The sequence below is a fragment of the Tarenaya hassleriana genome, unplaced genomic scaffold (assembly GCF_000463585.1).
Source record: "Tarenaya hassleriana unplaced genomic scaffold, ASM46358v1 Cleome153, whole genome shotgun sequence".
Taxonomy (NCBI): domain Eukaryota; kingdom Viridiplantae; phylum Streptophyta; class Magnoliopsida; order Brassicales; family Cleomaceae; genus Tarenaya; species Tarenaya hassleriana.
Window position 1 is genome coordinate 218,861 of NW_010964952.1, and position 25,580 is coordinate 244,440.

General features: G+C 35.7%; 2 protein-coding genes and 1 long non-coding RNA gene across 13 annotated transcripts; 2 read left to right on the top strand and 1 right to left on the bottom strand.

Annotated features, from left to right (window-relative positions):
• The first annotated feature begins 2,527 nt into the window (after positions 1-2,527).
• On the top strand, positions 2,528-5,460 carry LOC104809153. Of its 9 annotated transcripts, XR_771096.1 has the most exons (7): positions 2,528-2,660; positions 3,206-3,320; positions 3,447-3,604; positions 3,721-4,213; positions 4,297-4,472; positions 4,828-4,864; positions 4,961-5,459. It is a non-coding gene; the product is annotated as an uncharacterized LOC104809153 (long non-coding RNA). The 9 variants fall into 9 exon arrangements; XR_771092.1 differs by having other exon boundaries at positions 4,297-4,864; positions 4,961-5,460; XR_771091.2 differs by having other exon boundaries at positions 4,828-5,460.
• A 24-nt stretch (positions 5,461-5,484) lies between these two features.
• On the bottom strand, positions 5,485-20,041 carry LOC104809151. Of its 2 annotated transcripts, XM_010535046.1 has the most exons (3): positions 19,483-20,041; positions 13,471-13,551; positions 12,750-13,119 (listed from the first exon to the last, which is right to left on the bottom strand). In XM_010535046.1, the coding sequence occupies exons 1-3, from the start codon at positions 19,838-19,840 to the stop codon at positions 12,839-12,841; spliced, it is 720 nt and encodes a 239-aa protein (XP_010533348.1). In that variant the 5' UTR covers positions 19,841-20,041; the 3' UTR covers positions 12,750-12,838. The 2 variants fall into 2 exon arrangements, with proteins under 2 accessions (XP_010533349.1, XP_010533348.1); XM_010535047.2 differs by lacking the exons at positions 12,750-13,119; positions 13,471-13,551 and adding an exon at positions 5,485-7,138 and having other exon boundaries at positions 19,483-20,040.
• On the top strand, positions 10,289-11,743 carry LOC104809152. 2 transcript variants are annotated; one of them, XR_771090.1, is made up of 2 exons: positions 10,289-10,870; positions 11,031-11,743. XR_771090.1 is itself a non-coding variant. In XM_010535048.1 (2 exons), exons 1-2 carry the CDS (start codon positions 10,524-10,526, stop codon positions 11,274-11,276), a joined length of 414 nt encoding a protein of 137 aa, XP_010533350.1. In that variant the 5' UTR covers positions 10,289-10,523; the 3' UTR covers positions 11,277-11,743. The 2 variants fall into 2 exon arrangements, 1 of the variants encoding a protein (XP_010533350.1); XM_010535048.1 differs by having other exon boundaries at positions 10,289-10,691.
• Positions 20,042-25,580: the final 5,539 nt, after the last annotated feature.

Here is a 25,580-nt window from a genome sequence, read left to right on the forward strand (position 1 = left end):
AATTCGTTATAATCTAATTATTAAATTAGTTCTAATGTGTATATTTTTTTCTAGCTAACTTTTCGGTGGAAAAAATCGATCACCGAAAGAGTTTACAAGGAGTTTAACGTGTTGGGCCAGACGAAAATTAAATTTCTCATGAGCAATGCAAAGCGAAAGTACGACAAAAAGGGGGAGAGACCATTGTGGGCGACAGATGACATCTTCAACGCTCTTTTAGCGCGTTGGAATTCAGATCATTCCGAGACATGAGTCGAAAAGCTAGAGAGAGACGTCCCAATCAACAAGTTGAAGGAGATGGTCCTCATCGTCATACTTCTGGCGCCAAATCTTTCGGAAAACGGGCGAAAGAATTGGTATGAATTTATTTATTAATTTATAAAAAATTATAATTATATATTAATTTAATATATTTTATATATTATATTTGTAGCAACGGGAAATAGGACGAAAACCGACCATCGTTGAGTTGGTTGATCGGACGCATAGACGTTCCGATAGTCGGTTTGTCGATCCTCGAGCTGAACGGGTGTTGGGACTGGTGAACAAGAAGTTATCACAACTCACCCAAACAGTGGCTGCAGTTCATCGTCGGGTACTAACTTGTCTCCTACTGATCATGACAAGTGTTACGTTGAGGTATAAAATCAATTTTATTTTTTCAATCTTTATATTATATTATTATTGATTAAATAATTTATATATAATATACATTATTTTGTAGTCTGTTGAGCGGAACAAAGGCCGCATCTACGGTTTAGGAGGCCTCCAGAGAGATTTGCTGCAAGATTTTGGATCGCCGGTTCATCCGCAAGTATAGATCGATACCGACCAACAACGTCGGATAGGACAACTTGAACGATCGCTCCAACATCAGAAGGAAGAGACGGAGCGGCTGATGGCGGAACAACATGCGAAATGGACAGAGCAGCAAGCGAAGATAACTAATCTCGAACACATGATCGAGCTGCTTAGAGGAGTTCATCCTCCAACGACACCTTCAGCCGGCGGAACCTCCAGCGCTCGAACTCCCGGAACCACCGAAGACGAAAAAACCGAAAGTTTGAATTAGTTTTCGGTAATTTAATTTTATAATTTGTATCGAATCTCGTTTAATTATATGGTTTAATATTTTTAATTTAAATATTTATATTTTTAATTTATATTTTTTATTATTTTTAATATATAAATATAAATATATATATATATATCCAAACGTCAACGGATATATCCGTTGACAGAACTATTATCAACGGACATCCGTTGTTATATCCGTTGATATTATTAACGGATTTTTCCACTGATCGCTGTTGTTGCAAATTTGCGACGGTATATATCAATGGACATACGTTGAAATATGGAACGGATTTATTCGTTGCAAAATACATTGACATATATCAACGGATTTTTCCGTTGCCATGCCGTTGCTATTATCAACGGAATTTTATCGTTGATAATCCGTTGACATTTTCAACGGTTGGTAATGGAATCTTGATTTCAATGACCGTATTGCAACGGATTACGTCCGTTGAAAATTCCGTTGAAAATCAACATTTTCAACGGATATTTGGGCTATTTTCCGTTGATATTAGGGGTTTTTTTTGTAGTGTTATTACCATCGAAATCACATAGAAAAAGGACACATGAATACACACCTATATATATGACGTAGTTGTCGATCAAAGTTTGGGTAGTGCGTTAAAAAAGTTGTCCAAGAGTTTCATAATAAATGTGGTTATTATTGGTTAATGAATATAACGTTTTAGAGTCATGTCAATTTCTGTCCGTTTTTTGTCTTAATTTTTTTTCAGGTTTTACTTTGTAATAAATTAAAAAAAAATTGTGGTTTTCAATGCAAATTAAAGTCCGGGAAAATGTTTTCCATTTCTTTTTATTATAGATAAACTTTATATTTTTTTTAAAATTACAGTAATCTATTGTTAATTTTTTTTATATAAATATTATAAATAGATTTGATCATTTGAAGTATCACTAAACAAAAGTTTCCGTATTATATAAAACTAAATTCAAAATAAAATTTTAATAATATAGATAAATTTTTTTTTTAATTTTAATAATCTATTGATATTTTTTGTTTTTATGCCAATATGACAAATAACATTTTTTATTTAAGGGTAATCAAATTAAAAATTTCAATAATATATAAAATTAAGATCAAAATTACTATTTAATATAACAATGATTTTTTTTGTATATAATAAAGAAATAATTATATATAGAATTTTAATAGACTATTCAAAATTTAAAACCATGATGTGGATCACCACAAACCTTTAAATCTAATTATTATATATATAGATTTTTTATAAATAAAATTGAAAGAAATAACATATTCAATAAATATAAATTTTATACAATAAATATAAATTTAATCTAAAACCCAAATATTTAAGATATTTAAGAGTAACTTTAATTATTGATTAAAAAAATCTAAAAAAAAAAAGCAGATTATGGAGTGTTGCATTGATATTCATAAACAAAATTACCCAGTAACCCTAGGTTTTGTTTGGGGCCCTTTCTTTTTTTTTTTCCACCTGTTTTCAGACAGTCACGCGGGGCTTTCTCGTCTGAAACTCCCTTCCTGTCGCGGTTGCTCTTGCTCTTTGCTGTGCGGTGTTCTCATCGCTTCTCAACCTCAGGTTCTTCATTTATCTCTCTGAAGGTTTCGATTCGATCTCTTCCTGATTTGTATCGATTAGTTTTGGGTTCGTGATCTACCTGTGTTTCGATTTGTATCATTCTCTCCCTGTGTTTTCATTTCGTTTGTATGTATCGATTAGTCTAGCGTTGCTGTATTTTTGAGTGAAGTTGCTGTAATCTGTTTCGATTTCTGAGTAATTTCTTTCTGTGTACATAGAGAATGTGTTGCTGTATTTTTAGTCTATGGTGAAATTGCTGTATTTTGTTTGTATTCTTCATTTGTTTCTTTTGAACAAAACAAGAGAATGTATGTTTGAATAGAGACTGTTCCATCATCGACCTCTCAAAAACTTCAGTTAAGAAATACCATTTTCGGTGTCGGATCTGTATCTTCTGTGCCCTTGTCTTTCTAGGTTCTGATTCTCTGGGAGGTCTTGGTAGTCCAGCAGTCACATTTTCGAGTTCTGTTCAAATTTTCTGCGTGAGGTCTTTGCGTTTACAATCCCTTTTCATCTTATCGAGCTTCTGTCACCATTTTCCACAGCAGGAGATGGATGATACGGAATGCTCAGGGTCGCCATCAACATTCGTCCACTGATTACGCCGGAGTTACTCAACCGATGTACGGATTACATCACGTCATTCCCGGTGAGCCTCAGGTAATCCATCGGGCCTCGATTCTGTTCGTTTTGGTGTTTTTGAATGTCGGAAATCTCTCATTAAATCTGATGGACATCCCATTGATCTTGTTTCGGTGGTTATCTAGTCTGATTTTGTGGATTTAGTGATTGAGTAGGTTCAGATTGGATCACATGCCTTCGCATAGGACATCGTGTTTGGTGGTTCTGGATCCCCTTACTCCGGAATCTATGATAGTTGTGTTGCTCCACTAGTTGAGGCATTATTCAGAGGGTACAACATCACGGGTTTGGCCTATGGGCAGGTTCGGTTCTAGTTTCCCTTATTCGACATTTCTTGTATTAACGAGACATATTTGGTTTGATCCAAGGATATATTGTTGATGATTATGTGGTTTGGCTTTTTGTATTGTTGTCAAAGACCGGATCAAGAAAGACTTATACGATGGGCACTAATTATAATGGGGATGGAACAAGTAGGGGTGACATACCAAAGGTGATGGAGGATATATTTATAAGAGTCTAAGCAACAAAAGATTCGACATAATTTCTGATACTTGTTTCTTTTAATGAGGTAAACGAGTTGCGATTTTAGCTGCATGTTATTGTTGATATTCTTACACTCGCTTTTGCCAAGGGACAGATTTTCAATGAAGTTGTTTATGACTTGCTTGGCTCGAACTCAACTACATTGTCGAAAAATGAAGCAACACCTTATTCAAAGCCGATTAATATTTCAAGGCCTCCTATTCGAATTAGAGAAACTGCAAGTGGAGGAATTTACCTTACCGGTGTTACGGAACTTGAAGTTAAGACAAAAGAGATGATGGCCACATATCTAGCACGAGGTTCAATGTCTCGTGCCACTGGTAGCACAAAGATGAATAGCCAGTCGAGATGTGTAGATACAATTGGTATTTCTTCTTGCAGATTCTTCTTGGAAAGAAAATTTTGAATTTTCTTCTTTGTACTAATTCGATAGCTACTTTTGTTGTAGCCGTTCTCATGCCATTTTCACGATCACCATGGAACAAAAGAAGATATCAAGTAGTTGTTCATCGACAACAAATGATTCTGGTGATGATTTATTATGTGCAAAGCTTCATTTGGTGGACTTAGCGGGGTCAGAAAGAGTAAATCATACTGGAGCTGATGGAATGCGCTTGAAAGAAGGTAATTTGGTTTGAACTTATAAGACTTTTTTCTTTTCTGCTAAAACAATGAGACGTTGAATTGTGATTGATAAAGTGATTTTGCGTTTTTGCACCTTTGAAAGAATTCAAAGTAACAAAGGCCTAGTAGCACTTAAAAATGTGATTAGTGCTTTAGGTGATGACCAAAAAAAAAAAAAAGGAAGGTGCTCATGTCCTATATCGTGACAGTAAGTTAACCTGTTTACTCCATGTATCAGTTTTTATTCTTCTTGGACTTTACTCACGTAAATACCATATCAATATATTTCCATTACTAGTTAATTCTTAAAAATATATGAAGAAGCAAGTCTTATAATCAATTTTGTAAATTTTAGGATTCTTTTGGTGGCACCAGTAAAACTGTGATGATCGGTATGATTTTCTTAAGTCTTGTCAAATTAGTTTTGATGTAGTTACGATATTTTTAGTCTTAACTTGTGTTTTTTTTATCGGTGTAACTTGTGTTAGTCCTGCTAATACAAACGCCGAAGAGACATTGAACACTTTGAAGTATGCAAATTGTGCTCGCAACATTCAAAATAAGACAGTTGTATGTATATTTATCATTTTTGCTTTTGATTAGTTCACGAATGATCTGTACTTTAATTGACCTTGTAATCTATATTGTTTTCAAAAATTTTAGATTAATCGGGACTCTGCATCTGTAAAAATTCAAAGAATGCAGAGCCAAATCGAGCAATTGCAAAAAGAACTCTTCTGTGCATTTGATGAACGTCTGGTATTAGTTCTGAAGAAAAACAATATAGGACTGGTGTTTTGAATTTTTGCTAAAGTAGTATTTTTTGTGTTTTAGATTCTTAAACAAAAGGTATTATGCACACAAGAAGCAATAAACAATGAACTGCAAAAAGAATTTTTGTGTGCATTTGATGAACATCAAATGCATAGTTGTGAAGAAAAACATTGAAATATAGTGCCAGTGTTTTGAATTTTTGCTAAAGTAGTATCTTTGTGTGTTTTAGATTCTTAAGTAAAAGGTATCCTTGCTAGAAGTAAGGAACAACGAACTACAAAGGAAACTAAAGGAAACCCGAGTTGCAGAGGTTTCTCTTTATTTTTTCTTTTATTTCGCTTTCAAATAATCACTTTCAATTTTATTTGAGTGTTCAAGTGTGCACTCGGTCTTTGTGCAAAACAGTGAGACGTAAATGTCGAATGGTTTCCGTGATCACTCAAACAAAATTGAAAGTGATTATTTGAAAACGAAATAAGAGAAAAAAAGAGAAACCTCGGCGATCCTGGTTTCCTCTACTTTAGCAAAAATGGTTTCCTCTATTTTAGCAAAAATTCAAAACACCAGTATTACATTTCAATGTTTTTCTTCAGAACTAAAACCTGATATTCATAAAATGCACACAAGAGTTTTTTTTGCAGTTCATTGTTCCTTACAGTCTAGTAAGGATACCTTTTGCTTAAGAATCTAAAACCCAAAAGGTACTACTTTAGCAAAAATTCAAAACACCAACGTTATTTCAAAGTTTTTAACATTATTTCAAAGTTTTTCTTAAGAATTAATACCTGATATTCAGCAAATGCACACAAGAGTTCTTTTTGCAATTCATAGTTCCTTGCTTCTAGCAAAGATACATTTTACTTAAGAATCTAAAACACAAAAGATACTACTTTAGTAAACATTCACAACACCAACACTATATTTTAACGTTTTTCTTCAGAACTAATATCTGATATTCATCAGATGCACACAAGTGTTCTATTTGCAGTTGCTCGATTTGGCTCTGCCTCCTTTGCATTTCTGCAACTGCAGGATCCCGATTAATATAAAATTTTTAAAACAACATAGATTACAAGGTCAGTGAAAGTATAGATTATTCGTGAACTAGTTAAAAGCAAAAATGATAAATATACATACAAATGCTTTATTTCGAATATTGCGTGCACGATTTGTGTACTTCAAAGTGTTCAATGTTTCTTCGGCATTCGTATCAGCAGGATTGACACAAGTTGCACCGATCAAAAGACAACACAAGTTAAGATTAAAACATCATAAGAACTACATTAAAACTAATTATTTGGCAAGACTTAAGAAAATCATACTGATCATCACAGTTTTACTATCGCCACCAAGAGAATCCTAAAATTTACAAAATTGATTATAAAATTTGCTTCTTCATTCATTTTTAAGAATTAACCAATAACGAAAGTATATTGTTATAGTGTTTATGTGAGTAAAGTCCAAGAAGAATAAAAACTGATACTTTGAGCAAACGGGTTAACTTGCTGTCACGATATGGAACATCAACACCTACCTTTCTTTTTTTTAATATCACGTAAAGCACTAATCACATTTCCAAGTGCTAACAGGTCTCTGTTAATGTGAATTCCTTCAAAGGTGCAAAAACGCAAAATCAATTCATCAATTACAATTCAACATCTTATTGCTTTAGCAGAAAAGAAAAAAGCCTTATAACTTCAAGCCAAATTACTTTCTTTCAAATGCATTCCTCCAGTTCCAACATGTTTTACCCTGTTTGATCCCGTTAAGTTCATCCGTTGAAGTTTTGCACACAATACATCAACCACCAAAATCATCCGTTGTTGTGGAACAACTACTTGATATCTTCTTTTGTTCCATGGTGATTATGAAAATGGCGTGTGAAGGGCTACCTGACAAAAGTAGCTATCGAATTAGTACAAAGAAAAAAATTCAGCTCAATACAACAAAAAACATGAGAACAATCTTTTGCAAAATATTAAATGAATTGACATTGAAATATTACAGAGAAGCTATTTGTCCACTGGAACAGAAAAACTTCATATTTTCCTTTCCATAGATAACTGAAAAAGAAATTTGAACTAAATCTAATCAATTTATGGAAAAACATAAATTTAAAGACCTAAGTGTTAAACATTTGTATCAATTTTATGTACAAAGGTTATCTCCAATCATACGAAACAAAGGAGGAGATGAATTGAAACAACAAACCTCCCCAATCAGAAGTACTAATAGAAACCAACCTAATGACCATATAGGAATTTTCTTTCCAAGAAGAACCTGCCAGAAGAAACACCAACTGTATCAACACATCTTGATTGGCTATTCGTGTTTGTGCTACCAATGGCACGAGACATTGAACCTCATGTTAGATATGTGGCCATCATCTCTTTGTCTTAACTTCAAGTTTCGTGACACCGCGTTGCAAAGAGCAAGTGCAACCCCCACATTCGGAGAAGAGACCGTCGACCACTGCCAGCGAAGATGAAGAACAAAGAAGGAAGGAGGCGAGAGAGAGACGAGAGGGCAATATATCTACAATACCCTTTGACTGCTATCCTAACTTCTATTGTATCCTTGAAACAAAAAATTGAACAAAAAAAACTTTTTTTCATGACAAATGACACAAAAAACCCTAAACATTTACGAATAGACCAAAAAACCCAACAAATTTAAAAAAAAAACTGAAAAAAATAAAGAAAGACGCAATGTCTCTCTCTCTTCAGTCACGTCTTCTCTCTCTCTCCTCACTGCACTCTCTCTCCTAAAACTGTCGATTTTTCTTAGTCACGTCTTCTCTCTCGGAACGATTTTCGCTCAAAACCACCGAACCGTTCTCGTGTTTGTGCCCCAAAATTCATTTTCTCTCAGCGTTTCTCTTTGGGGAGATAGAAGAAATAGATGGACATAAGGTAAGTTAAACTTCAATTTCTTTGCAAATTTCGGAGTTAGATGAACACAGTTATTGTTCGATTGAAGTCTGGGTTGGAAATTTGAAGGATAGAGCGTTAGGGTTTTGGGCATTTTTGAAATTTGGGGATTTCGAAATAGAATTTTGATTTGAAACTTTATGGTTAAAATCGAGTGTGATAGTTAAGTTTCGGTCATAATGGATGAGTTTTAGTCAAATAAGAGAAATGATATAGAACACAACACCGTATGGGTCGATGGATGTATAGATTGTGATGAGGAATCGGATGACCTATGGATTCAAATGCTATGGTCTCACGGTCACAGTCACAAAGGTCACAGTGTCACACGATTGTATAGTCACTAAGTCATAGTCTCAAAGGTCTCAATGTCACATGTTTATATAATCACAAGGTCACAGTCTCAAAGGTCACAATGTTTGATGTTTTGCAGTCGCCGTATATCTACAAACTTGATCAAATTCAGTTTTGCCCGAAGATAAATACGAGATGTTACCCGGCTCAGACACTGAAGAAGCTAAAAGACCTACTAACAAACGAGGAATGGATGTACTTTAGCAAAGAGTCACAGTTTCAGCATCTGTTTCATACCAAATTCGAAGAGACACTAAAGATGGCACCTGCTGCATTCCTCATCAACCACGCAGTGTTGGTCGAGGACGATTGCGAGCTATGGTTTGTCGTCAATGGAGTACCCATCAGGTACTCCATCGTGGAACACGCCTTGATATCGGGATTGAAATGCGGTGAATATCCGCCAGGGTGGGAGTACAAAAGGAAAGACAAGTTCAGACTGAAGATGCTTGGGAATCGGAAAGTGTCTAAGCAAAACAGACTTAGACAACTTGAGAAGACGCCAATCGCTAAGGTTGCTGATCGGAAGAAATTAGCCATGGTGATGATACTCGGAGGGATTCTGGACCATGGCACCACAAAAGATAGTATCAACAATGATTTGGTGGACATGGTGAATGATTTGGAGTTCTGCGAAAGGTTTCCGTGGGGATGATATACATTTGAAAAGATCAATGATCAGATACGGAAAAGTTTCTCGAGTGAAACTCCGAAGGAAAAATGGCACTGTCGGAGATACAGATGCAAATGTTCAATTTTGGATGCAACATCTGAAAAAGAACCCGGAAAGCATATGTTGGAAGAAGAGTCGCGATGCAGAGCTGCATTGCAGAAAGCCATTGGAGACGAAAAGGAAGGGTAAGCGCAAAGTATTGATAGACGATGATTCAGAGGAAGTAGATGAGAAAGAAGATGAAGAAGAAGAAGTACAAGAACGAGAGCAGCAACAACGGCAACAACAACAACATCAACAACAACAGAGGGCTTTTCGTCAAGGAGTAACGGGGCTGTCACATATTGAAGCACTTAAGTAATATATACAGCTGGAAATAAAAGCGTCTGAGAGCCGAGTCATCAATTCTATTGGAGATATAGTTCGATGGCTTTTCAAGGACGCTGGACTCCTTTCTGATCAAGTTACGGAGAATCCAACAGAGCCCGTAATTTTGAGGACAAGTCCCCGACACACAGAAGGGTTGACGACAAGTATGATAGATCTGGGCAATGTGAGGATGAACCCAACATTCAAAGAACCAAGGTATGAAGAAGCAAAACCGACAAGTCCGATAGATTCTGTTGGGACTGATGAATATTACGATAAGGGAGAGGAAGAAGACTTTATATTGCAGTCTCGAGATGGGACTCCTATGGCTGTCTCGCCCAAGAATGCACATAAAGGAGAAGGGTGTTCGGGACTTGACACAATTGTGGCTACTATTACTGCACAAGTAGGAAGTAAGTACTGGAATAATGTTTCGGTCACAATGTAATTAAGTCACATGGTCACAGAATTTAATTTAATTATATTCATCGTTTTTTGTTTAGGTGATGGTGATAATGATAAAGGTGATAACAAGTCTGAAGGTGATGATGATAAGGATGAAGGTTACGATTCTCAAGGTCATGATTCTGAAGGTGACGATGATAATGATGATGGTGACAATTCTGAAGATGATGATGGGGATGATGAAGAAGATGATGATATAGATGACGAAGAAGATGAAGAAGATGATGATAAAGATGATGATCAAGAAGATGAAGAAGATGATGATCAAGATGATGATAAAGATGATGCATCAGATGATGATAAAGCCAATGAGGATGATGTAATGTCTGACAAACCTAACGAAGAGATAGTCACACAACCTGAAGCAGAAGTTATCCCCCCAACACCATTGAAAAGGAGTAAAAGGAAAGTCGCTGATGGTCCGACCAAGAGAAGTCCCTATGTCGATCCAATATCAAGTGCCCCCTGCAAAAAGAACTCGATCCCATGCATACCGAGGCAGAGGAAAAAGTAGGGGTAGAAGAAAAGGTAGAGTCACCATCAGTACAAGCCAAAAGGATGTTGAAGTTGCTGAGGTCGCTGAGGATTCAACCGAGAAAGAGGTTGTTGGAGAAAAGGAGTATGTGTGGAATCCTGAGCGCATTCACAGTAGTGGTAAGTTCCTTATCCGGAATCAATCTTTTGTTGAATGCGATGGACCAAGGGCTTCAGCTCTTTGGGAATTTATGAAGAAGCCATAAGAAAAAAGGTTGTGGAAGTCAGGGTTGAATGTTGAGCGGGAACCAAGTTTTTGGGAGACGCTTTTGGAAGTCGAACTATGACTCACAGATATTGTAAGTGTACTCGGTCACACAATCACAATCACACAGTCACACAATCACATAGTCACGTGGTCACACGATCACGATCCCACAGTCACAAGGTCACATGGTCACAGAATCTCAAGATTTAATGTTGATTGTATTTACTAACATGTATTGTTTTATTCTGTAGCACATGGATGAGGCGATGTACCAACTCCGAACCCGCGTTATGAAGAATCCCGTGACCTTCATTGGATGCAATTACTTGGTGTGTGACACCATGTTTGTAGAGTTAATCAATACATGGGCCGAATCGGGAGATATGACAAATTTGGGCGATCTACAACCATACTTCAACGAAAGGCTTCCTATTGGCTGTACAGGGACGCCGTTGATCAGCTACGAGGGATTCGTGAGTGTGCCTAATGTTCTCTGATTTGGCAATGATGAAATCAGTTGCAATTGGATTGCCATTAAAGTGGATTTCAGTGAGAAAACTCTGCAAATCTACGATTGCCAAGCCAGACTGCATGAAAAGGCGAAAGAGGCAGTTCAAAAACTCTGTCATGTCATTCCGAAGTTGTGTTGCCTCACTGGGTCGGAAGCTTTCGCTGATGGAGATGTATTGGACATTGAGTATGTGCAGGGCGTACCCCAAAAGAATGGGGAAGAATGCAGGGTTTTCGCAGTGAAGTACATCGAAGCCATTTGCCTTGCCAAAGAGCGGATGCTATTACCGTTGATATGCAATGACAATGTCACGCTGATCCGTGAACAACTAGCAGCAGCAATATTCGCTAATGGCAAGCCTCAGAGGTTTAGGAAGAAGAGAGAGTGAACGATCCCTAAACCCTTTTTACGTTTATGTTATTTTGAACCCTTTTTAAGACTACTTTTGTTTGTTTGACATTATCTTTTTTATTAGTATTTATATTTATGTTTCTTTGTATTAAGTTGAAAAAAAATCTCGGATTCTTAATGTTTTTTTCGAAAATTATGGGTTAAAATTTAATAGATGAAATTTTGGGGTTAAAATTTGAGAGGAAAAAAAATATAGGGTTAAAATTTGGGAGGAAAAAATTTGAGCGTTAAAATTTAGGAGGGAAAAATATAGGGTTAAAATTTGGGAGAGAAAAATTTGGGAGGGAAAAATTTTAGGGTTAAAATTTGGGAAGGAAAATAAATATAGGGTTGAATATTCAAAGTGGAACCCATAAAACACAAAAAATCTGGCGATTCTGACTGTTTCTTTGTATGGGTCCCACAACATATTTCGGTCACAATGGGTCACAGTCAGTCACAACCGGTCACAACCTTCGATCCATGTGATTTTTGTCAATTTAATCAGTCTACAATATCACACATCCCTCATAAGCCTATTTTTATATTGTTTTGAATAATAAAACATGGGTTTTGTAATTTTTTTGGTTTCAAAGTTGGTATTCCAAATGTGTTCCTATATGGTTCATATTGTTTTATGAGTAATTTTGGCAAAATTGATATATTTCTTCTACAAACCCATTTAAATAAAATTAAATTTTGCCTCTAACACTATATATTTGATATATACACTTTGATAAACCATTCCCAAGCTTTAAAATTCAAGTTTGGCCTATATTTATCAACACATTTTGGTCACGGGTCACAGTCGCTCACAATGGTCACATAGTGCAAAATTGCACTTCGGTCACATGGTCACATGCCGATCACAATGGGTCACAACGTTGTCTCACGTGAGTCAATTCATATAGTGTCTAACTTAAACCAGATATATGTCAAAATTCATCTTCAATAATACATCTTTATCATGGTACAAACACAATATTATATATCATTACATTATACAAACACAAGATTATATATCATTACATTATACAAATACATTACAACATCATTAACCAAAGTTCTTTGACATTATTATACAAATATTTTGTAACACCTCATAATACCAATAAACCACACAATTATTATACAGATTTTTGACATTGTCGATGTTTTTCACTCCAAAATAGTCGTTCTCTCTGACATTGTCGATGTTGATGTTCCCGCTACACATTTGATTCTCTTCCGTGCTTCACCAGGACCAGGATACCGATTTTGTTTAGGCCTCCCACATGGTCGTTTCTCATCCATTATAGGAGGCATAACCACAAGATTTGCAACATCCAGGTCATCGATAATCCATTCACAGCAATCGGGAACCGGATATACGGTTTCTTGATAGGCAAGATGCCATGTCTCCCGTTTTACCAATCTTATGAAGCACTGCAATTGCATGGCTGCATGGGATCTTATCGATATCAAACACCCTAAAGTTGCACGTTCTATCTTCAATGCTAACAAAGTGTTTTCTACCCTTTTCACCCGTCACTTCAAACTCCTCTGTAACAGTGTTTAGCACAATGACTTCATACGTACATGCAATTTCATACCTCTCATGCAACATTTTGTCAACATGCGGTGTCATTTTTTGTGAATCATCGGCACATCCTGCTTCCACTCTATATCTATCGAACCATTCTACGGTTTTGGAGACACACATATCCAGAAGGCCCAGCACCGGAAATCTTTTTGCCTTTTTCATTACAGAATTTATTGATTCCACCGCATTTGTTGTCAATAAATTGTACCTTTCACGCTTAAATTTACACCTCGCCCATTTCTCGGGATCAAGTTCTTCTTTCTGCATATACTCCGCAACTTTGGGATACCTACACAATGGTCACATGGTCACATCGTCACATGGTTCAGAATAAGCAATGGTCACATGATCACAATATACAAATAGTCACATGGTCACATGGTCACATTGACGATGGTCACATGGTCACATGGTCACATTGACGATGGTCACATGGTCACATGGTGACATGGTCACACGGTCACATGTTTCAAAATAATCAAAATTTTAGGTTAGGTAATAATGGTTAAAAAAACCTCATACCTGTCCTTCATATCAGTAAACAGGTCTTCAAATTCGTTCAACGTATAAGCTTCCGCGCATTTGAAGAATCGTTCGGCAACGGTATCACGTCTCGAACTTTTCCTTCCCATACCTCTGTTAACCTTGACTTTCAAATTTTGCGCTATATGTCTCGCACAAAATCCGTGCCCTGCCTCTTTGTACACTTCGCTGACGGCCTTTATTATACTCCTATGTCGATCAGAAATCACGACAACATCAGGTCCATCTGGGATTGCCTTTATTAACATTTTCATAAACCACCTCCATGATGCATCTTTTTCTCTGTCAATAACACTTCAGGCTAACGGATATAGGTGGTGGTCACCGTCTTGTACCGTTGCAACAACCAATGTACCCTTGTATTGTCCCATGAGAAATGTTGCATCAATCGCAACCACTTTACGCATTTAATTCCATCATCTTACCGCTGCACCCAATATGAAGAAGAGATATTTGAAACTTTTGCCATCTTTGTCCAACTCAAGACCGACAATTGTTCTGGAATTTCTCTTTTGCAACATATGCAACCACCCAGGAAGCTTTCTGAAATGCTCTGTGTTGGTTTAGTGCTCTATGATTTACTGATTATGAGCTTTGTTCAGATACATTCGATGTATTGATACTTTCTATATGTTTTTTTTTATGAGAGTATTTTGTTCATTACATGTTCCTGCATGCTAGATCTGTTATGAAATCCATGTATCATTATGAATGATACTAAACTCCCTAGTCTTGTGTCATTATGGGAATAACGACATAATAAGACTAGTATGATGTGTGATTGATGATCACATAGATGATCATAGGTATTGGATACGATCACAATCATAGGTATTCGTTGCAGAACGGAATACTGGACTGACCCGCATGAGATTGTCACATGGACTAGCGTCATGACTTGAATCTCATACGACGATTCCATGATTGGATCCTAAGACCTGAGATATCTACAGAATCCAACATGAGGAGTTGCGTGCTTTGAATACGTCAAACGTCCTGCGTAACAGGAGGACTATAAAGGCGTGTATCAGGTACGAAACGAATCATGTACTGGATTGTAGATAGTCAAGACGGGATTTGTACCTCTCGTAAAAGAGAGAGATATCGCTGGGCCCCTCGTGTGAGCAAGACTGTAGAAATGTGTGGCCGCACTATAGACGAACGTCGTCTATTTCAGACAGTCGAACTCAGTGAACGAGAATGCAGTCGAATCAGATAAGGTGGCTTGTCCATGCCTTATGTTCGACATATGATATCGCGATACAAAAGGATCATCAGTCGGAATAATCACTGGCTTTAGTATGATCACAAACAAACTCTATTCGAGATAGGTAGTTATAGTGTCTTGCTAGAGACCGCCAATCACTGGCTTTAGTATGATCACAAACAAACTCTATTCGAGATAGGTAGTTATAGTGTCTTGCTAGAGACCGCCTATGACTTGTATTACCGGAATGGAGATTCTGCGTTTTACTGCTATTCCGGATGAGCCTACAGGGTCACACACAATAGGGATGGACAAGTACGTGTGCTAAATTATCCCGATTAGGAATCCTAATTGGATTGAGATTCCTAATTGGAATATGAATCCTAATGGGATTAGGAATCCTATTATGTATAGGAATCCTAATGAGATTAGAATTCTATTACATCTAGGAAACCTAATGAGATTAGAATTCTAATAGGTTTAGGAAACCTAATTAGATTAGGATTCCTAGTAATCTATTCCTTGTCAAATTAGGATTTTTGGAAAGTCTATATAAGGAGAATGTCTTCTAGGATTTTAGGTGAAGAAAAAAAAAAAAGAAGAAGAAAAAAAAAGAAGAAAAATAAAACCCTAAGCCTCCAAAAACCTTGCACACAAGAGAGATCGAGATCTCTAGTCCTAGCAGACAAGTTCCAAGGTGTTGGAATCCATCCCGACGTGTGGATACGTGTAGAGGGCGAGGTATTCTTCCTGCCTAGAGTGATCGGACGAACAGATCAATTGATACAGGCCCCGGATCGATTGAGGTAAGAGTTCTAATGTTTCTATGATTCAATAGTAGCATGGTTCTAGGGTTTCATTAAAAATTTTGTTTTATATCCGCTACGCAAACCCTAGAATCGATCTCTTAGGAATTAGATTCGCTCATGAGATCCCAGGAAACCCAACACTCTGCAGAATCACCTCGAATCTCACTTTCAACTTTGTATTTGCCTTGTAATGCCGTCAAATATGTTACGGTTGTACCGTACTTGGCTTTTACCCTGTCTACAATTTCATGTGCTGAAGGCGTACTGTCAAGTTTACCGGGGAATTCTTCCTTCAAATAATCCCGAACCAATTTCTTTGTACCCCTCAAAGCTTCACTTGTTTCAGATACGGGTTTGCAGCTATGCATGGGATTGTGTTTTCTTACCCTCCAACGCTCCGAGTTTAAAATCAATGTCGTCCGCAACTTCCAATTACAGCCCGATTCAGCAAATTTGCATCTTATTTCCCACAACTTTTTATCGGATGCCAGTGTAGTGTAACGAAAACGACCAATAGCTGCACCCTTGCATTCTTGTGCTGCTTCCTTATTGTCAAACTCATGGCCAATTGTGATATTTAATCCATCACTGAAACTGAATACAGAATTCGAAAACCGAGAGTCTGCTACTACCTCAAGGGCCAAATCATGACCACCACCATCACGATCACCATCACATTCAGTCACTATAACATCCCTAAGACCACTAGAATGTTCACTGTCAGAAAGATGTATAACTTCTGCCACATTATTACTCCCAACTCTACTCTTAAAATTAGGGCTCAACATAACACAATCATCATAATCTATCCCTCTCGCTTTCTACTACCTCCAACACCACTTTCACCAGCAGAAATTATAGGTTCTTCTTCAACATTTTGTTCACATTCACCTTTCACCCGTACCTCATCTATCTTCACATAAAGCATGCCTCGCATTCCATTTATTTTATCCAGTAGATAAATATGAACATGCTTGTCATTCCATAGGTAGGTGGGCTTTCTGTTTTCTTTTACATTTGGTAAATAGCTCAGCCTGATCTCTACTTTATCTTTATCCACCTTCATCTCCGACCATAACTCTCGAACAAGTTCACTGTAGGTCATCTCCAAGGGGGGACAAAAGAATAAGAATCTTTGGTTTTCCATAACCCTTCCTTCCCATTCATATTCCCCATTCTTATTCTGTATCCAACCACTGCCATATAGAAAATATATAATTGTTGACCTCTCGTCTCGCCCATCCATTATACCACTGGAAAACAGAGTTACAAAACGAAGATCAATTCGACCATTCTGAACATTGTGACTATGTGATCATGTGACTATGTGACCATGTGACCATTATTACCAATCTGACCATTCTGAAACATGTGACTATGTGACCATGTCACCTTGTGACCTTGTGACCATGAGACCATGTGACCATATGACCATATGACCATGTGACCATGTGATCATATGACCATATGACCATGTGACCATGTGACCTTGAGACCTTGTGATCGTGCAACCTTGTGACTATTGTGTCTTTGTTCCTATTGTCACCCATGTGACTGGTTTTCCTAATGACTCGTGAACCATGTGACCAAGTGACCCTGTAATGGTGTGACCGCGTGACCACTTCACCATATAACCCCTAATCTATTTGTATTGTGCACATTGTGACCATTGTGTCTTGTTACTATAGTGACCCATATAAGTGTTCTACACATTATGATCATTGTGACCCATATACCCATGTTGACCTTCATGACAATTAACCTGTGTGACCCTGACGCTCGGAATACATCCAAAATGCAGATCCGATATAGATCTTTGATTACAAACGATAGAACTACAGAAAAAACAACAATTGGAAGGAAAAAACTGCAACAACCATCAATGTGTATGAAAACAAACTGAGATTTCGACACAAACTTACCTATTTCCACTTTCTTCACTGATTTCGCCTTGATTTGCCCGTGATTTTGTCCAAATTCGACAAATTTTGAAGACAAAATAACAAGATGAGGAGGAGAGAGAAAACACAGTAGAGAGAGAGCGTTTACTCGACAATGGCGAGAGGAGGAGAGAGAAACCGTTCTTGAAGAAAGAGAAACCCTAAAAAAAGGGGGTTTTTTAAAATTTTTTAAATTAATGTCTAAAGGGTATTTGTGTAATTTGTCAATGAAGAGGGTAAAATAGAAGTTGAAATTTTTTTTTCAAGAGGAGGTACCACTAGAAGTCCTTGTAGCACATTGAGGGTATTTCAGAAGTTCCTCCCGACGAGAGAGATACTGACTGGGAAAGGAAGTTGGAGAGTCTGAGACTCGCTGCGAAGGAAGACGACGATGACAGGCGACACCGCGACAGGAAGGGAGTTTCAGATGAGAGAGCCCCGCATGACTATCTAAAAACAGGTGAAAAAAAGGGTCGCTAACAAAACTTAGGGTTACTGGGTAATTTTGTTTATGAATATCAATGCAAGACTCTTCATAATCTGTTTTTTTAGATTTTTTTTAATCAATAATTAAAGTTACTCTTAAATATTTGGGTTTTAGATTAAATTTATATTTATTGTATAAAATTTATATTTATTGAATATGTTATTTCTTTCAATTTGATTTACAAAAAATATATCTAATAATTTTCACTTTATAAACTATTTATTTTTAGATTTGATTTATATATATCCAAACAAAAAAATATATGCGTATTTTTCTTTTTCACAGTCATGTTCCAAAAATATATTGGAATGATGCGGTGAAAATGGCTGTGTTACCTCATCAATAGACTACCTACACAAGTGTTCAGGGATCAATCTCATGTAGAGCTATTATACAACCAAAAAGATTCCATTAATCATTTACGTATTTTTTGTGGTGTGTTTTGCAAGAGGAGATGAAAGGGAACGTTCTAAACTTGATCCGAGAAGTATGAGATGTATCTGTCTTGGCTATCCAATTGACCAAAAGGCTACCTATGCCACCATCCTACTACTAAACGTGTAGTTACATCACGAGACGTGAAAATTCATTGAAAATCTTAGCTACTTTGACAAAGATTGGACAGCCCTTGACGATCTTGCAACTAGAGGACGAGACTGCAATGAGTCCCTCAACAATCTTATCACCACTCTCCAAATTCTAGGGAAGACTTCCACATGCCCTATAATGGTTTTTCTAAATTATACTTACAAAGGATTACTACTGCACTGCAAATCATGGACGGTCGTATGCATATAGTTTTTCTAAATTAAAATGTCAGCTGATAATTAAAAACACGAAAGCTTGATGACCATTATCCATCTCTTTAAAAACTTATTTAGAATCTTAAAACACTAGGAAAAAAAGTATTTGATGGTATCACAAAACACAAAACAGGATTTAGGAGGTGTCATATTGTCTTCATATATATATATATATATATATTGTCCGCATATAGGTGTCATATTCAAGTACCCGTAGAGATCTAGGTGGGGGTAGATTTAGAAAACTTGATCATCGGGGCACTACGATGTAAAGTTCACTTATTAAACCATATATTCTCCTCTATGAAAAATGAAATTATATAACTTTAGAATGCGAATATCGATCCAAATACCAAAACAGATCTATGACATGGAAAAACATGGCAAGAGAGATAAGCTGAAGTTTTAAGATAGTCCAAAGAATCTCTTACACGCCTTCAAGAACTTGCTTCTTCTCTTCTTCTTCTTCTCTTTGTTTTCACCATCTTCTTCTTCCTCCTCGGCTTCTTCTTGAAATGGAAATGGCCAAGCGGCAGAGTTCCGGTCATGGATTCTACAGTACCTCTCCGACACTGACGACGATCTTCTCATCGACAAGGCCCTTTTCACCGTTGTCGGAAATACATTCACCGATCTGTTCCTGTTCAGCCTCGGCTTCTGAGTCTCCGATTCTTCTGTCGTTCCATCAGTTTTCGGTTCGGATCCAAGTTTCAGTTTCTGGATCTGCAGATCTGCCATTGCATGGTCGGATTTTGAGTTGGCAGATTCGATCTTTGAATAGCCACTCATCTTTTATTCTCTCTTGATGCGTTTCTTTCTCTCTGTGTGTTAATTTGTTTTTGTGACTATCCATGTCTGAGTATATATACACACACATATATATATATTTCATTTTTACATGGATATATCAGCACGCCTGTGTGTGGACGAATATGTACATGTGCATGAATTTGTCTCGTCGTGGTAGATTTGGAAATGAAATGCTTAAAGAAATGCAAAAAAACCGTGCTGTGAAATTATTGTTGTACCCCTGGATAGATTTATTCCCTGCGGTATTCCCCGTGCATTTTTGGGAGCATCTAAAATATCAAAAATTTTATATGTATTATTTTAGGGTCACTATAAAATTTGGAGAATTCAATACTCAGCGTAGAATTAGAAGCATTTCGACAAAACATAGATCAATTTAATATTACTATTTTACAACTAAGATAGATAATATTAAGGTTAAATCAAAATTTATATTATGTATTGTGAAACTAACAATCGATCAGATAAAAAAAAATTTAGAAAAGTTTTAAATAAAATATATTTTTATCCTTTTAATTAGATTTATATTTAAAAAATCAAAAGTTATTTCCACTATTGATGAATTAAGAAAAGAATGATCAATTTTACGATTTTTAAATTTGTTTGTTGGTTTAATACTTTATTCAAGGAACGACATTCAATTTTTCAGCATCATCATTATTAAAAAAAAGTGTTTTGGAAAGAACTATATATTATTTCTATTGATCTATTAAAAAGTTTAGAAATAAATTCTTTACATTATGACATTAACATAGAATTAATGTACTTTTATGGAACATCTGAATATTTAGATTTTTTGTGAAATCAAAACTTCTATTTTTTTTTACATCCTAAGAGTTTGCCCTTTTTTTTAGAGTTTCCCTATAAATTAATATATAATTTTAACAATGGTCAGATCCACATAAACCCATTGGATTATCCCAATTAATAGATAATTCATGTGGATAAACCCATTCAATCCAATCATTAAATGAGCTTTCTTAAGATAGGCTCGTAATGGATTGGGTTGGACTCGTTGTCACCCGTTTTCACATATCTGTGATTTACTACAAAAAAAATCAATATTTCTAATTTTATCGTTAGTTAGAATCGCTTGAATAATCGCAATATTCCACATTTACAAGGTTATATATCAAATTCAGAAATCCATATAAACAAATAATGGTAAATACAAGATACTGTAAAACAGATTTTAGTCTAAATATGATGGTAGCCATGATTTGATTTCGTTTTTAAATCATTGGATAATTTGATTTTGATTCAAGATTCATACATGTCAATATTAGTATTTAGTGGAGGAGGTTTTACTTTGGAGATGGGCAAACAGGCAAAACGATACAATCCCAAGATAGTGGTTTGAAGAGTCATATATTTTGATCTTGTCATTATTGTCATCATGATAACTTAAAATCGTATCAAATCAAAGTAAATTATGTAAGGATCTCCATTTACCAGAAACTCTCTAAAAATTTTAAAGGCCTAGACTTTTGACCACCAGTTAGACTTTTCTTCCTTCCACATCGAAACATGTTCTCTCTCACATCGAAATACGTTCTCTCTCTTAGTCATCTATCACGACATTTGGAATTTTTTTGGTTGAATGTGATTTATATTATATACCAAAAAAATTACAATCAGTTATAAGATTGTATATAAAAATTTTCCAGAATTCATGAAGAAGTGGTCAAAATAATTCCTCAAAAGACATCATTCAATTGTTCTTAGTTGCGAATATTCATTGTAAGAAAATACCAATCTGAGAGCATAGATACTCCATCATCATTCGACTTCCTCGTAAGAGAGAGCAGCTTCGTCCGCATGATACGATCCACCTTCCACCTCGTGTACTCCATCGATTTCCGCTGGCTTCGGAATATTCGGTTGTTTCTCTCCTTCCACAAGGTTAAGCTGTCACCTGCAAAAGAATCTTGGCAATCTGCTTCCTATTGTGGTTGACATCATTCGCCGGGTTGTTGATCCATTCTGAGCATTGTAGCGTGTTAATCGGTGGGTTCGGCCAACAAAGACATGCATAATAACTCCATACTGCAGCGCTGTAGCAGCATTCGAAGAATAAGTGATTATGTGACTCATCTTCTGCATCACACAATCCACAAGTCATGAGGAAGCTACTCCCCAACGCATCAGTCAGTCTTATGCAAATATACTTATTCTATTCTAAAAAAAACATATTTAATTTTAAAAATGTATTTAAATTTCTTATGCGAAATGTGATTTGTATAAATATTTATATAAAATTTAAATATTATTATGTGATAAATTTGTATAATATCAAGGTTTTTATTATTATATTTTGAATTATATAATTATTATATATTTTTCTCAAAATTTATAGATTTTTATAACAAATTTAAAATAAAACATTTTTTTGAATAATTTAGATAGTTGTATAATTTTTTTTTACTAAATTTAATAGTTGTGGTTTTATAATGAAATTGAAGTAAAAACTTATTTTTTAACAAATTATATAGTTGACGGTTTTTTGGTTTAAAATTAATAGTTGATTAATTTTTATAATAAATTTAAAATTTAAAAGTTTTTGTATAATTAAAATAGTTGATTGTTTTTTAGTTTATCTTTGTGTCAATTATAATAAAAGAGTAAGATAATATTTTTTTATATGTAAGATGATATTTTTGTTTTGTTATATTGTATTTCATAATCTTTTAATTTTTAAAATAAAAATAATTCGATTTTTTATTGTGGATTTTTTTTGCCTTTTAAAAGGAATAAGATTGATTGGAAATTTTTATGGAAAAGATAATATTAAAGTTTTTTTTTTATGTAATTTGGTTGGATAATATTAAAGTTGAAATAGAGTTTTCTCCGGTTTGTGAAAATTGTCCGGACGATCGAAATCTGTGGGGGGCATTTTATTCAAATGACCCACTTGGATCGCAACAATTTCTCAGGTACACCACTAAAAGGTTTGAAATATCTTTTCTTTTATATTTTTTTACGACTTTTATTACGGTTGTTATATAACTAGTATACGACTAAAAAAAGAAGTATTTATGATTGCATAACAAGTGAAGATCTAAAAAAAAACATAGTTATTTTTAAATTTGAAAAATGTATTTTTTGCCACCTCATTTAGAATGAGTTACAACTATATTTAGAATGAATTATGATGTCGCAATTACAATTCCTTTTTGAATGGACAAATTACACGATTTCATTAAGGGTAATATCGTCTTTTCGAAGAGAATTTAATGTGTTATATTTTTTGTGGTGTACCCGTGGAATTACTGTGACCCATGTTGGTCATCCGAGTAAAATGCCCAATCTGTGGCTCTGCAAACATAAAATGTGAAGCTCGACTTGCGTCTGCCGCTGCTTCTGTGTTTGGATTCTTCTCGGGGTTCGTAGAGATGGTGGGTTTGAGCTCAATCGTTGATATCTGATCGGAATTCCCTCGAGAACCGATTGATGCTCGTAAAACGGTAGAACTTGAGCTCGATATTTTGCTTTTGCTCTTTAACTTGAAAATCTGAATTCGTGCTTTTTCCTGTCAATTCTGTTAGAATTAGTGTTTTGAAGTTTCCTCCTCCGTTTTCTTGTGGGACATGGGTTTGATTATTTAGATTAGATGCTTTGCCATGGAAGTATCTGGAGGATGGTGGGTTTTGGCTTTTTATAATTTCTTATAGGTTTTGATTTTTGGGTTTTGTTTGTGATCACTGTTTGCATCGAGTGTTATTCTTATTTGGTTGAGTTTTTTTATTTCCTCTCTGTTTTTGGTGAGAGATGGTGAATTGTTGATCAATTATCTCTAATTCTGTTTGTGTTGATTTTGGTTTGGGCAAAATAGAAGTGTTGCACTGAAGAAAGAATGGCACTTCGGCTACCAGCTTCGAAAGCAGCTGAAGTTGCCATCGGATCTATTTGATAAATTTATAAACTTAAACACTCTTTATTTATTTTTACTCAAACACAACACATACACAAACACACTAATCAATACACACTCACAAAAGGACCCACACAAACTACTCTCTACGAGTAGGATCACAGAAGTTTTCTTCACTCTGCAATAATTTATTTGTCCATTAATACATGCTCTTTATAGAGCCTTTTGATAACCGACACAAACTAATGAAAAAAACCATAACACTTATCTATTAAAAACTGTAATAAAAAAACCACCACAAACTGCTCCATATCTCTTTTCCACGTCATTTTCTTCTCCATATCTCTTTTCCACGTCATTTTCTTCTGCATCAAGTGAGCTTGATCCATAGTTCCAACACTCCCCCTTGGATCAAGATCTACACATCACAAAAAACAAACTTCGTTTTTACGAGTGCAAAACTGCTCCATCTCAGTTTCTCCAATACGTCTCTCGAGTGCAACGCTGCCCCTTCTCGAGTCCGCAATTTCCGGGTTTACAAACCCGACGAACTTACAACATTTTCCGATGTCCCAGAATCATTGCCTTCCGTTACCGCGAATCTTCTCTGGTTCATCTTCGTTCTTCCTTTTTTTCTCCTTAAAACAAACACATTTGACTGTATTAAAGAAAACACAGCCTTCGCAAAAAATCTTACCAAATCAATCTCTGATTGTTCATCAACAACCATTTTCTGCACCATCGCTTCTTCGGCCCATACCGGAATCGTCTTCGTTGCAACGATTCTCATCTCTCTCAAACCCAAACAAAAACCCGAAATCAAATCGTTTTTTCTGACCCATACTCCCACAAATCCCAAAAAGACCATTAAATGCTCTGATACCATGATAACTTTATAAACTTAAACACTCTTTATTTATTTTTACTCAAACACAACATATACACAAACACACTAATCAATACACACTCACAAAAGGATCCACACAAACTACTCTCTACGAGTAGGATCACAAAAGTTTTCTTCACTCTGCAATAATTTATTTGTCCATTAATACATGCTCTTTATAGAGCCTTTTGATAACCGACACAAACTAATGAAAAAAATCATAACACTTGTCTATTAAAATCTGTAATAAAAAACCACCACAAACTGCTCCATATCTCTTTCCCACGTCATTTTCTTCTGCATCAAGTGAGCTTGATCCATAGTTCCAACACTATTGTTCGTGGCTATGATTTAGCTAATGATATACGGTTGAAATACGTCATTTTCTTCTGCATCAAGGCGACTCTAATTATTTGCGACTAATTGATATTGACGATGATTTAGCTGGGAATCACGAGATATTTTTGCCCAGTGGAATCTCAATATCCAACGTGTCCAAATCGATAAAATGCGATAAAGGAGAGCGTACGAGATTTAACTCCGATGTTATGTCTTTCCAACAGGTAAAAATTCCGGCTTTGCAACCTTGATGGTGTCTTTCTAGATCTTTATTTGCCTAAAAATCTCGTATTTTTGATCGGGGAAGACAATCATTTGTTGAAATCTTTTCCTAATTTAGTCTTATGATCACTTGTGTGACGAGTTTTAAATTTATAATCCGATACACAATGAATCCGCAAATATACGGATGATATAGTAACGGGGTCGAACACAAGGACTTAGTGCGGTTAAACTATGAATCGACCAAAACTAGGAAAATGGTGAAAATAGAGTTGGAGGATTGTTTTTGTGGTTTTGGAGTTTTAAGAAACAAAACAAGATGAAATAAATTCAAAGACAAATAATATGCAAGAGGAGATAATCAATTGGAAAGGGTTATGGATTTCGGGGTTCACCAAACA

Bases quoted from the DNA above. Each gene is read 5' to 3' on its own strand.
- LOC104809152 (XM_010535048.1), top strand. From the start codon at position 10,524: ATGCATACCGAGGCAGAGGAAAAAGTAGGGGTAGAAGAAAAGGTAGAG. The intron at 10,692-11,030 runs GTAAGTTCCTTA...TTTATTCTGTAG, and splicing joins TGAGCGCATTCACAGTAGTG to CACATGGATGAGGCGATGTA.
- LOC104809151 (XM_010535046.1), bottom strand. From the start codon at position 19,840: ATGAGTGGCTATTCAAAGATCGAATCTGCCAACTCAAAATCCGACCAT. The intron at 13,552-19,482 runs GTAAGAGATTCT...ACCATTGTGTAG, and splicing joins AAGCAAGTTCTTGAAGGCGT to GTATCCCAAAGTTGCGGAGT. The intron at 13,120-13,470 runs GTACAATTTATT...GATCCCATGCAG, and splicing joins TGTAAATTTAAGCGTGAAAG to CCATGCAATTGCAGTGCTTC.